The sequence below is a fragment of the Neovison vison genome, chromosome 1, assembly GCF_020171115.1.
Source record: "Neovison vison isolate M4711 chromosome 1, ASM_NN_V1, whole genome shotgun sequence".
NCBI classification, from domain to species: Eukaryota; Metazoa; Chordata; class Mammalia; order Carnivora; family Mustelidae; genus Neogale; species Neogale vison.
This window is the reverse complement of record NC_058091.1, coordinates 121,745,347-121,757,738: the sequence shown is the minus strand read 5'-3', so window position 1 is coordinate 121,757,738 and position 12,392 is coordinate 121,745,347. Positions and strand designations below refer to the sequence as shown.

The window sequence follows — 12,392 nt, the reverse complement described above, 5'->3', positions numbered from 1 at the left end:
TTATAGCAGCATTATTTACAATAGTCAATATATATGGAAACAGCCCATGTGTCCTTTGATTGATGAATGGAGAAAGAAGATGTGAGATACGTTTGTGTATACACATACACACACACACATGCACATATATCTCTATAAAATATTATGCAGCCATAAAAAAGAATGAAGTCTTGCCATTTGCAATGATATGGATGGAGCTAGAGAGTATAATGTTAAGCAAAATAAGTCAGCCAGAGAAGGACAAATACCATATGATTTCAGTCATATGTGAAATTTTTAAAAAATATTTTATTTATTTATTTAACACAGAGAGAGCATGCACAAGAGAGCACATGCTGGAGGAGTGGCAGAGGGAGAAGGAGAAGCAGGCTCCCTGCTGACCAGGGAGCCCAATGTGGGGCTCCATCCCAGGACCCCGAAATCATGACTTGAGCTAAAGGCAGATGCTTAACTGACTGAGCCACCCAGGCATCCCCATATGTGGAATTTAAGAAGCAAAACAAACAAGCAAAGGAAAAAAAAGAGAGAAAGAAACAGACTCTTAATTATAGAGAAAAAACTGATGGTTGGGGGAGTGGGGGATGGGTGGAAAAGGTGATGGGAATGAAGGAGAGCACTTGTCATGAGCACCAGGTGATGTTTAGAAGTGTTGAAGCATTATATTGTACACCTGAAACTAATAAAACACTGTTATGTTAACTAACTGGAATTAAAACAAAAACTTAAAGGGTCTCCTGGGTGCCTCAGTTAAGTGTCTACCTTTTGGCTCAGGTCATGATCCTAGTCAGGATCCCCCCGGGGGCCCTGGGATTGAGCTCTGCATTGGGCAGAGCTCGTGTGGGGTGTCTGCTGCTCCCTCTCCTTCTGTGGCACACCACCCTCACATTCCCGCACTCTCTCTCCAACAAATAAATTTAAAAAAAAATAGAAAATTAAAAATAGATCACCCATAAAATTTTTTTTTAAACTAAACTTTAAAAATAAATAACACATTTGGGGCGCCTGAGTGGCTCAGTGGGTTAAAGCCTCTGCTTTCAGCTCAGGTCATGATCCCAGGGTCCTGGGATCCAGCCCTGCATTGGGCTCTCTGCTCAGCAGGGAGCCTGCTTCCCTTCCTCTCTCTCTCTGCCTGCTTTTGCCTACTTGTGATCTCTCTCTGTCAAATGAATAAAATCTTTTTAAAATAAATAAATAAATAAACAAATAACACATTAAAAACTATTAGAGCTATATGAAACTCTGCTTTGAGAATCCTGCCCGGGGTAGAGGGATTTGGTGAATTCTCCAGGCCCCTGTTATCCATTTCCTTCAGTAGTAACTTAATACACTCATCAGGGGCTCAGAAGAGGTCAATGGTATGCCAGGGAGCCTCAGGGAAAGTCATTCTAAATTATTTATGGAGTATTGACTAGGTATGCAGTCTTATGCCAGGTTCTGTGGAGACCAACATGAAGACTCAGGTTCTTCGCTCATGGTTGGCATCTCTCCTAGGGTGGAGGAAAGAGCACAGAATGTACTTCCAGACTGAATGAAGGTAGACAGCTGTGCCCACTTCTGCAGAGGCTTTTTAGCACAAAGTCTTTGATCTGTCTCCTTCAGCTGATGTGGAGTCCGAAGTGTAAGGAGATCCTCTTCAGAACACCCTGGACTGGGTCTTTTCCCCCTCAGAACTGAAAGGTGGTGGTCACTTTTTCCCCAGTAAACATGAAGCTGGGCTTTATCTCCCCAGCATTCCCATCCCCTCAGAGGCCCATGTCACTCCAAACCAGGGAGCGTGGACTGTATCTGGGTTTTGTTTCCTCTACAGGACACCAGGTCCTGGGCAAGAGAACTTGGCAGCCTCTCCCCATGGCGGTCTTATTCCTCCTCCTTCTGTTCCTATGTGGAGCCCCCTGGTCTGCTGCAGGTAAGGAGGAGGAAGTGGGGGATTCTTTGGTTATTCGGAAGGTTGTAAGGAACTACTGCTGTTTCTCCTCAGAGGCCTGGGGAAGGCATTTGACTCAAGGAGATAGATTTACCCCAACTGATTCCCCCCTTCCTCTAATTCTTGGGAAGACCCAGAGACAATGAGGGTCCAGGTTATGTATAGTTTCTTTCTTTTTTTAATGTTTAATCTTTTGAAAATTATTTATTAATTTATCAGAGAGAGAGAGAGAGTGCCAGTGAGCACAAGCAGGGGGAACAGCAGGCAGAGGGAGAAGGAGGCTCCCCACTGAGCAGGGAGCCTGATGCGGGCTGGATCCCAGGACCCTGAGATCATGACCTGAGCCCAAGGCTGATGCTTAACTGACTGAGCCACTGAGGTGTCCCTAATGTTTAATTTTTTAATTTGGGGGCTTTTGTTTTGTTGTCTATTTTTTGTTGTTGTTGTTATGTGCAGTTTCCTTTAGAAAATAAGAATAGATGAGAAAATGCATCCGGAAAAGGAGAAAGGAGAGGAAGAGAAAGGGTCTTTGCCAACTATTCTAGCCTTTTTTCTCTTGCCTTCAGATTCCTTCACCCACTGGAGGAGAGGGGAAGAAGGCCCTACCTTATCCTCCCCTCCTCACTTCTTCGTAGCTGTCACTTGAGAAAGTGCTCATAGCCAGACCCACGCTGGGGGAGTCCCCAGGAGGGGCAGAAGCTGGGGGCTGGAGGTCAAGTGGGAGCTGTTGATCTGATGGCGGTTTCTAGTCTCATACAATCTCCTCCCCACAGACAATATCCAGACCATCTTTGTAGCCTCAGGGGAGGTGCTGGAGCTGCCATGTCCCTTACCGCCCACCCTGAGTGGAGACGAACTCCTATCCTGGTTCCACAGCCCAGCAGCAGGTTCCTCCACTGCCCTGGTGGCCCAAGTCCAAGTGGTCAGGCCAGCCCCAGAGCTTGGGAAGCCCACCAGGGCATCCAGGCTCAAACTACTGGGAAACTTCTCACTGTGGCTGGAAGGGTCCAAGGAGGGAGACGCTGGTCGGTACTGGTGTGCTGTGCTGGGTCAGCACCACAGGTACCAGAACTGGAGGATGTATGATGTCTCCGTGCTCAGAGGTTAGTGAAGGCATGTAAATCGGGGGCCACTGGGGGTCAGGAAGCCCAGCAGAGAACTAAGGTCCCTCTCTCCCCACAGGATCCCAGCTATCTTCGAGGGCTGCCGACGGATCCCGCTGCTCTGTCCTCGTGTGCTCTGTGGCCCCTGCCAGACGCCTAGACTCTGTGACCTGGCTAGAGGGAAAGGGTCCTGTGAGAGGCCGTGTACAGTCATTTTGGGGCAATGGGGCTGCCCTGCTCTTGGTGTGTCCTGGGGAGGGACTCTCTGAGTCGGAGGAACATAGATCAAGAATCATCCGCTGCCTCATGCCTCACAACAAAGGGGTCAGCTTTAGCCTGACAGGTAAACTGAGGGAGGATTTGGGAGAAGATATTGCCTCTGGCACATTCTGCACTTGCTGGCTAGAGGAGGTGGACATGACTTTGTAATTGGCCAGATTTGGGTGGGTGGGGTGATTTCTGGTAGAGCAGACCATCGCCTGTAGGAAGAGGGCCTTTTTTCTCATTGATAACTCCCTAATAGAGAAGGGGGTTGTTTAAGCCAGCTCTCTGGTGGAAGAGACCATTGGCCAAAAGGGATGAGGATTCTGGTGGAATATACCATTAATTACAAATAGGGTGATCTATGACTTTTATGGAATATCTCATAGCAGACATGAAGAAAAGAATTATTGATGGGGGAATTGTCTTTTGAAGTAAAGATACATGTGCTAATGTTATAATGGACTACTGTGAGTGAAAATAGAAGGGGAAAATATATATAATTGTTTTAACAATTAGAAGTCCATTACCCACGGAAAGAATGCTATTGAACGTAGAATGACCCATTTATGAGGCAGGAGGGAGGAGCAAATGGACATTATTTTGGTAAGCAAAGGCCAATTAATGGGTTTTACTTCCCTCTACACCCTCAGCACCTAATACGGTGCCTGGCATTTGGTGGGCACTCAGGGAATGCTTGTGGACTAAATGAGTGAAAGAAAGAATGAATTGGAAGGCACTACTTTTTCCTGGAAGTTTGGGTTACTATTAAGGATATGAGGAAGAACTGCAGTTACGGCTGATGGTCTGTTCTGGAGTTAGCTGTCCATAGGTGGGTACAGGTGTGTTGATATTTGCTACCAACAGAAGCTGATGGGGTCAACATGAGAGGCTTGAAAATGGGCAAAGTGGGATGGTGGAAACTAGGGACAAAGAAGCTTATGAAGTCTTTTGGTGGTAAGAGCCTGCTGGACTACAGGGGGAAAGCCTCTCTCTGGGGCATGGGAACAAACCCCTCACTGCCTCCCTCCTTATCCCTGTTGTCTTGCCCTTACTGTAGCCTCCACGGATGCCTCCCCTGCCCTTTGTGCCCCTTCCACGGGCTGGGACGTGTCCTGGATTGTGATGCTCTTGCTCACAGTGGGTCAGGGGTTCACCATCCTGGCCGTCAGCATCGTGCTCTGCAGACAGAGGGCCCAGGGGACTCAGTGCAGAGGTGAGTCCCTCCCTCCCAGGGGGAAAGAAGAGAGCATGGTGTGAGTGGGTGGGTGGCAGAGGGTTGGGCTCACGTCTTGCCTCTATCCCTACCTTCTCTAGGGGAGGAGGTAGTAAGGAATATAGTTCTGAGTTATCTGGTGATTTCTCTGCTGCACCCCGTGTGGCTCCTTCTTCCCAGGTGCCTCAGTTCCTCAGTTCAAACCTGAAATCCAGGTCTATGAGAACATCCATTTGGCCCGTCTCAGGTGAGGAACACTCCGGGGTGCAGGCTTAAATCCCAAGGAGACTGGGGTTGGGGTGGGTATGGGGGCCCCTGTTCCTGAGGAGGTAGAGAATGAAAGTATCTTTAATCTGTCTTTCTGCTTCACAAAACCCACAGCCCACCTGCCCCCAAGATCAAATGATCTCCATGACATCTGCTGGAAGTGTGACCTGCTGTCCCTCTGGCCATCTGGCACCTGAGGCTTCGCCTGAAAACCTTGGCAAGGAGGGGAAGGGCTTCGAGTGCTGCCCTACAGTCCACCTGGTCTCCAGCAGTCACGCTGTGTGTGTGTGTGTGTGTGTTCAGAGGCGCTGAAGGAAAGCAAAGTATTATTCTGCAATGTCACCTGTGAGATCACAGGTGTGATCTCCTGTTTCATAGCAGCCAGTAAAGGGGTGGTCCTGAGCCATCAATACCATGGGACTGAGGGGGAGCCCAGGGTGGCTGCCAGGGGGTGAGGAGGGGTGGGGATGGGCAGAGATGAGACAGGAGAATCCAGAGATTTGAGCAATTTTGGAGAGTCAGTCTCAGGAAACCACTGGACAAATGGAGGCAACTAAAGAAGAGAGAAGGGAAGGGACTCAAGTTAGAGGAAAGAGACAGGCAGGGAGAGAAGACAACAGAAGCACCAGGTGGGAGGACTGAATGACAGAGAATTGGAAGAAGACTCAGGTTGCCCTGAAATTAAGCCCGACCACCCCCCACCCCCATCCCCTCATCCCTGCTCCGTCTCGTTTGCACAGAGAAGTGGAAGGAGAACACGCACCTTTAATCAGACCTCAGACTTCCTCACACTGAGTCAGGACGGGGTGTGGGGGTGTGGGGGGTGGGGCGGTGGGGGGGTGGGGTGCACTCCCAGCCGCCCTCCTTATCCTAGCACTTCCTGTGGCATCCGGAGCCGAGCTGTGAGAGGCTTATCAACATCCTGACACCCTGGGAGGCCCTAGAGTCACATGCTATCTCTGGGGGTAGAGGGAGTGTCCACAGGGGCGGTGGGTGGATTCCCTGGTGGGGTGTGTGCTGGGCTGTCTTTGAGCCATGGACAAGCCTGAGCTGGTAGAGCAGGGAAGGGCACCGATGCTCCTAACTGGTCTGTTCCTGGTCTCTGGCAGAAAGGAGCCAGTCTCCCCCACACACCATCACAAGCAACTCCACCAGACACCCTTTTGTGTGTCTGCTCAAATTTGGGCCTCACTGGAGGAAATCTTTCTCAGAAGTGTCATCGAAAGCCGCCATGCTACAGGGGCTCAAGCTAAGCTATTAGCAAGAAGGAGGACACAAATGACACAGAGGGAGAATGAGGTGAAAGTTAACAGTTCAGGTCCCAGCAGTCCAGCCCAACCCACTAGGCAGCTCTAGCTTGCTTTTAAAGAGAGAGAGAGAGGGAGTGAGGGAGAGGGAGAGAAAGAGAAAACACACACACACACACACACACACACACACACACACACGGCAGTGTCCTAGACTCTCAGATAGCACTTTTATTAAATTTACTCTTCACAGTTCCCCCAAGAACCTCCTTCCTGAGTTCCCGAACTGCCAAATTAATCTTTCCTAGCAAGACTGTCCTCCTCACCATACCTGATGCCCCTTCAATCCCCTTGCCTGGGACCCCCAGCTTCAATAAACTGCCTGCCTTGACCAAGACCTGGAGCTGAGATAGGGCATCAGCTGTGGGCATCTAGAAAAGACAAAAGACCTAGAACAGATATTGTTTATGAGGCGGGGCTCTGGGCAGGTGCCTATCCAGGCTAGAGTGGTGCCCACAGGAACCAGACCTTGGGAGGGGTCTGGGAAGGTGTGAGGCTGGGAATCGGAGTTCTCTACAGAATCAGGTTCTTGGGCATATCTCAGATGCAGGGGTCTCGAGGGCGGTGAGGAGGGGGGCAGAGTCCTGGGTTGAAGGCTGCAGATTGGCTTGAAGCCAGCGGAGGAGGGGGCCTCCCCAGGTGAAGCTGGCTGCAAGGAGGAGCAGGGCGGCGAGTAGGGGGCTGGGGAGTGGCCGCAGCGTGGTGGCTGTGTTGCACAGGTCCTGCTCACAGCAGTGGTGCCGCAGAGCGTAGGAGCGCGACCAGTAGGTGGCATGGCCCCGCAGAGGGCACTGGGCCCGTGGGAGGCAGCCCTTCCGCTCGATGATCTCATTCTGCTCTGTGGGACAGAATGAGAGAATGCTGAGGTCCAGGCAGGAAGGAGGTAAGGGCAGTGGGGCAGCAGGAAAAGCAAGATGGATGGATGGAGACTGGCCTAGAGAAGGGCCATTGGGCCAGAGTCCTACCTGAGGTGCCAATACTGATGCCACAAGCTTCGTCCTCCTGACACTCGGTGGGAACCGGGTAGCAGGGTTTGGCAAAGCTGCAGGTGTAACAGCGGAGCCGACCTCGGGCAGGGGACGGGGGCGTGGTGAGACCTGTTGGGGGGGTGGTTGGCAGAGGAACAGGAGAGACAAAGAGGCCTGTGAGAGGCTGGAGCCCAGATAAGGGAGAGAGATTCATGCAGAGCGGTGACTCACAAAGTGGGGAGAAGGAAGCGGGGAAAGGGAAGGAGAAGGGCAGACAGAAGTCGCGGAAGAGACACAGGGAAGGGAGGAGAGACAACTCAGGAAAACAAAAATCGCAGAGGCAAGAGGGATCCAGAGGTTGTGAGAAACACACAGATATGACAGAAGCCAAGAGAGTCAGAGACGAAGGCAGAGCGTGACACCAAAAGCCAGACCCAGGAAGGCGGGGTGACAGTGAAAAAGTTAAGCACATCGTGCCCCAGACAGAGAGCAAATAAGAATTGACACTGACCGCAAGTTCCCTGCAAAGAAGCAAGAGGTGAGATAAGGAACAGGGGAGACAGAGGACAGAGGCATGTCAAGATGCTGCAAGGAAGAGAGAGTTATTCATTCTCAAATGCCTTGGAAAAGAAACTTCTGGTTCCACCTTCTCCTGGCCTGAGGCCATTCCCAGGAGCTCTTCTTTCTGAAGCCCATGCAAATCTCTGCTCAGCATCCCTGCTTCTCCCACCTGCACCCCCTTACCCAGTGCCCCACAGAGGAACAGGATGCACAGGAAGATGCTGGAGGGACCCATGGCTGGACCCAGGGCTCAGGAGTCTGGGAGAATGTGATCTGCACCCAGAGATCCGGAGAGCTGGAGGATCTGAGCGAGGCAGGGAGGGACCAGTAAACAAACACACCTAGGAAGTGAATCTGGGGGGTGGAACCGGGACCAGATTCACCAGCCTGACGCAGTAGAGGCCCTGGTCCCGCAGCTCCTATGTCCCACACCTCTCACATCCTCCCTGCCCCCTACTTGAGTCTAGCCTTCGGGGTCTTCTCTGTGCTGTGCTTTGTGCTTTCAGCTGTGTCTGCCGCTCCAGAGTTCTGTCTGTCACCTTCCCCCTCATTCCTCCCCACCTCCCCTTGTCTCAAGCTGTTCTTGGGCTCTGTCAGCTCAGTTCCCTGTCTTTGTTTGCTCCATCCTTCCCCTCTCCGTGCACTGGAGTCTCTCAAGGTCACCCTCCTAGAAGGCCTGGCCCAGAATTGTTCCAGCGTGGTGTCTGTATGTGGAACCAACAATGCACTCTCCCACCCTTCCCTCCACACAAAGCTCAGCTGCATAAGTGGGACCCCACCCAGCTTCACATCCCTTTGATCCCCCCAAGCCTCAACATTTGTACCCTATAATTATCTCTCCCAGTTTTACTACTGTGGAGGAAGGAATTAATCATGGGTGGGGCCAGAGGGACAGATGTGTTTCCACTGGTGGTGGGGGGGGTTGTTGCAGAAAGACTGGGAAGGAATGCGGGGAAAAGATTCAGGAGGTGATGGTAGATTCTGGAAAACTGAGGTTTATGACCTTGAGGGAGGAGAGCCTGATCTGGGGAATCAGAGCAAGGATGTATCAGGAGTAAGAAAGGGGAGGGAGGAGGGCAGAGGAGATAGATATCCCCCCCCCTTTTTTTTTTCTTTTAATCTCAGGACCTCTTTATACTCATAAAAATTACTGAAGGCCCGAAAGAGTTTTTCCTCTGTGTGGGTTAATATTGGTATTTACTCTATTCAAAATCAACACAGAGCGTTTTAAGTAGATTTATTTAAAAATAAAAATAATAAATCTATCACATGTTAACGAAACACAGTTTTGTGAAAAGTAACTTCTTTCCCAACAACACAGAAAAGGAGTGTTGCTCTCCACTTTGGGGAATTACATAAAAGGCTGAATAGAAGATGGCCCAGTTGTCACATGGCTTCTGCCCTTAGGCCATTGAGACCTGTTGTTTTGGAGACAGTACGCTGAGAAAAGGCAACCTCCTGTAGGTATGCAAGTGGGAAAGGAAGACCATTGAGGACCCTCTGGCCAGGAGTTCTGGGGCCACAGCCTGAGAACCGCTGCTGAGGATGGAGCTGTCTGGGGATTCCGGAGGACGCCAGGAGCTCTTTCTGCCGCGGGCGGGGTGGGGGGGGCCTCCCTGTCGTTAGTGGGGCCCCAGTGCCTGCTGGGGGAGATTCTTTACTCCCTTTTTATTGCCCTATAAAGCCCAAGGCAAGGGGGATATAAGGCTGGCGGATCAGGGCCAGGGAGGGGGGTGGGAGAGAGGTGATACTGACATTGCTGGCAGACACAATGAACTCTCTACTGGTCGGGGTCCTGCTCAGCACCCTACTGGGGTCTGCCCTGGGTAAGAAGGCAGCCAAGCCCTGTCTGCCTCTGCCAGCTGGCTCCCGGTCAGCCCAGGTCAAGCGCCTCTTCTCTTCTGCCAGGAACCCGCATGCGGTGCTTCGAGTGCAAAGGAGATTCCAGCAACTCCTGCAAAGAGACGGTGGCCACCTGCGGGGAGGGGGAGCACTGTGGCTTCCTGGAGCGCAAGCCCCAGCCTGGCCCCGGGCAGAACCAGCTGTCTGGAAACCGTGAGTCCTCAGCTTCTCCCCCTTCCCCCAGCCCGCCCCTGCCCCCAGGCTCAGTCTGGCTCCAGGCAGATGGTGCCATGGCAGAGTAGAGAGGTCTGGAGCCCCTTCTGGCACTGAGCCCCTCAGCAGCCCACTGGCCCTGTCACCTCCTCCTCTTAACTCTCCAGAGTCTCAAAGGCCCATTCACTCCTAAGTCATTGAAAAAGTTCTGTCCCTAAAAAGTTCTGTCCCTTGAACGCAGGGACCAAAATATTAAACCAAACTTGCAGGTATTAGCTAAGGACTGGGGTGTGTGTGTGTGTGTATGTGTGTGTTTGTGTGCACGCGCACATGTATATGATTTTGAAATAATTTTTGATTGACAGAAATTTTGCAAAAATAGTAGAGTTCCTGTATCTCCTTCACCTCTCTTCCTGTAATGCTAACATCTAATATAACCATAGTACAATGATCACAATCAGAAAATGACACTGGTACGATACTGTTAACTAGGGGCACTTGGGTGGCTGAGTGGGTTAAGCTTCTGACTCTTGATTTTGGCTCAGGTCAGGATCTCAGGGTCCTGAGATCAAGCCCTGAGTTAAGCTCCTGGCTCAGCAGGGAGTCTGCTTCGGGATTCTCTCTCCCTCTCCTTCTGCCCCTCCCCCTGCTCGCTCACTGTCAAATAAATGAGTCTTTCAAAAAATACCAACTAATCTACAAACCTTATTCAGTGTAGCCAGATGATCTAGTCGTCTTTTTTCTGGTCCTATAGCCAAACCAAATGAGAGTTCATCAACCGCTTGCAACAGCAAGCCAATAAAATCTGACACAGAGCTTCTGCAGTGAAGAAAAGTAGGCTATTTATTAGTGTGGTGTCACCCAGGAGAACAGGGAGCTGATGCTCAAAAGCCCCACCCTTCCCCCTGACAGCTGGCAAGTGAGAGATTTTGAGGGCAAAATTGGGGATAGGGGTTTTCTTTCTTTTTTTTTTTTTAAAGATTTTATTTATTTATTTGAGAGAGAGAGACAGTGAGAGAGCGCATGAGTGAGGAGAAGGTCAGAGAGCGAAGCAGACTCCTCATGGAGCTGGGAGCCTGATGTGGGATTCGATCCCAGGACTCCAGGATCACGCCCTGAGCCGAAGGCAGTCGTCCAACCAACTGAGCCACCCAGGCGTCCCGGGGATAGGGGTTTTCTGAGAAGGTGGGCTCTGCTGACTGGAGCCCCATGAGGTTGTGCTAGCAGGCGCTGTGGTGCCACTTTGTCTGGTCCCCCAGAAGTCTTTTCCATCTCAACCGCCTTGGAATCTAAAAAATTTCTTTATTCTCCATGTTAGACATTTCATTAGGCCCAGCCAATGATTATGTCTTTAGAATAGTGATGATTAACTACTTGTCCGCAGGTTTCTTTGAGTGATAAGCCATCATTCCTGTCCCTTGAGCCTAGGCTTGTGTGTTCGTTGGCCGGTCCAGCTGTGCCTGAGGGTGACAGGACATGGAGTATTCATTTTCCACCTGAACTGACAAGAGGGATGTTGGCTTCAGTCCAAATCAGGATCCCGCCTTGCATTTAGGGCTCACCATGTCTTAGTCTCCTCTGATCCGGGACAGTTCTGCATCTTTGTCTTCCATGACCTTGACACTTCTCAAGAGTCCCCATAAGTTATTTTAGAGACCATCCCTCAATTTATATTTATTTGCTATTTTCTCGTAATTAGATTGCAGTCATGGATTTTTGGCCAGAACAGCACAGCGAAGGGAGGTCGGGCCTTTTCAGCACCTTTGAATCAGAGGGCTAGCAATGTCAGTGTTCATTTTGGTTACTTGGTTTCATGGAGGTGTTTTCTGGAGGGGACAGAGAATCCCTCCGGGCTCCTGGAAGTCACATCCGCTCTGCCCTAAAAGGCAAGTCCTCAAGCCAAGAGTCCAACACCGCAGTCTTGTTTTCTCTCTCAGCCTCAGTGACCTTGATTCATCACTATCGAGCCTGTGTGGCGGCCCATCATTGCAATCAAGTGGAAACGGAGTTGGTGGGAGACGTGACTTACACAACCCACAGGGAATGCTGCGTCGGAGACCTGTGTAACAGCGCTGTGGCAAGCACCGTGGCCCCGCCATGTGTCTTGGCTGCAGCAGCCGCCGCCCTGGCCTGGCTCTTGCCAGCACTGTGGAGAGACTAGTAGGCTGGGGCGGGAGGAGCAAGGGAGCAAGGGAACAAAGGAGAGCTGAGGTGAGAAGACAAACAACCCTCTGTGAGCCATTAAAATCTCTTCACCACTCTAGAGCTGACTGGAAAATGCCATCTATCTTTCGCTGATGGGAGAATTGCAGGAGTATTATGGGGCCATCCATGCTCTAGTTACCAAGTGTCAGCGGACTTAGTTACAACAGTGCACTCCTTTACCAACGAACCCCCAAAGGACAATGGAGAATCTGCCCTAAGTGACCCCTGGGGCCTATTGCTAGGGAGAATCTTCTTTAGCAGTGAGGACCACTGAACGGGGGGGAGTGGGCTCTGGGCTAAATGGGGGTCACCGGGAACCAAAGAACATGGGTGGGTTTCTTCCCCTTTCTCCCATTTGCAACTTGGTTCTCAATGTGACTTTATAGGATTGAGAAAGGAAATGGAAACACCGTGATGGGAGGGTTGCTTGCTGCCCTGCTTAGTAATGGGGCCAAGTGAGGCCCTTGACTCTAACCTGCTAAGAGGGTCCTGTGTTCCATCCCCACGCAGCTCTCCTACCCTTTG

At 51.0% G+C, this 12,392-nt stretch overlaps 3 protein-coding genes across 3 annotated transcripts; 2 read left to right on the top strand and 1 right to left on the bottom strand.

Annotated features, from left to right (window-relative positions):
* The first annotated feature begins 1,848 nt into the window (after positions 1–1,848).
* Positions 1,849–4,910, top strand: LY6G6F (lymphocyte antigen 6 family member G6F). The gene is made up of 6 exons (XM_044256432.1): positions 1,849–1,906; positions 2,698–3,027; positions 3,107–3,370; positions 4,349–4,504; positions 4,685–4,751; positions 4,886–4,910. Exons 1-6 carry the CDS (start codon positions 1,849–1,851, stop codon positions 4,908–4,910), a joined length of 900 nt encoding a protein of 299 aa, XP_044112367.1.
* Positions 4,911–6,226: 1,316 nt separating this feature from the next.
* On the bottom strand, positions 6,227–7,927 carry LOC122911599 (lymphocyte antigen 6G6e-like). The gene is made up of 3 exons (XM_044256448.1): positions 7,791–7,927; positions 7,044–7,175; positions 6,227–6,916 (listed from the first exon to the last, which is right to left on the bottom strand). The coding sequence occupies exons 1-3, from the start codon at positions 7,840–7,842 to the stop codon at positions 6,600–6,602; spliced, it is 501 nt and encodes a 166-aa protein (XP_044112383.1). The 5' UTR covers positions 7,843–7,927; the 3' UTR covers positions 6,227–6,599.
* Positions 7,928–9,378: 1,451 nt separating this feature from the next.
* LY6G6D (lymphocyte antigen 6 family member G6D) lies at positions 9,379–11,823 on the top strand. The gene is made up of 3 exons (XM_044256463.1): positions 9,379–9,433; positions 9,516–9,662; positions 11,600–11,823. Exons 1-3 carry the CDS (start codon positions 9,379–9,381, stop codon positions 11,821–11,823), a joined length of 426 nt encoding a protein of 141 aa, XP_044112398.1.
* Positions 11,824–12,392: the final 569 nt, after the last annotated feature.

Bases quoted from the DNA above. Each gene is read 5' to 3' on its own strand.
- LY6G6F (XM_044256432.1), top strand. From the start codon at position 1,849: ATGGCGGTCTTATTCCTCCTCCTTCTGTTCCTATGTGGAGCCCCCTGG. The intron at 1,907-2,697 runs GTAAGGAGGAGG...TCCTCCCCACAG, and splicing joins AGCCCCCTGGTCTGCTGCAG to ACAATATCCAGACCATCTTT. The intron at 4,752-4,885 runs GTGAGGAACACT...CAAAACCCACAG, and splicing joins ATCCATTTGGCCCGTCTCAG to CCCACCTGCCCCCAAGATCA.
- LOC122911599 (XM_044256448.1), bottom strand. From the start codon at position 7,842: ATGGGTCCCTCCAGCATCTTCCTGTGCATCCTGTTCCTCTGTGGGGCA. The intron at 7,176-7,790 runs GTAAGGGGGTGC...CCCCCCCAACAG, and splicing joins GTTCCTCTGTGGGGCACTGG to GTCTCACCACGCCCCCGTCC. The intron at 6,917-7,043 runs GTAGGACTCTGG...TCTGTCCCACAG, and splicing joins CATCAGTATTGGCACCTCAG to AGCAGAATGAGATCATCGAG.
- LY6G6D (XM_044256463.1), top strand. From the start codon at position 9,379: ATGAACTCTCTACTGGTCGGGGTCCTGCTCAGCACCCTACTGGGGTCT. The intron at 9,434-9,515 runs GTAAGAAGGCAG...CTCTTCTGCCAG, and splicing joins CCTACTGGGGTCTGCCCTGG to GAACCCGCATGCGGTGCTTC. The intron at 9,663-11,599 runs GTGAGTCCTCAG...TTTCTCTCTCAG, and splicing joins GAACCAGCTGTCTGGAAACC to CCTCAGTGACCTTGATTCAT.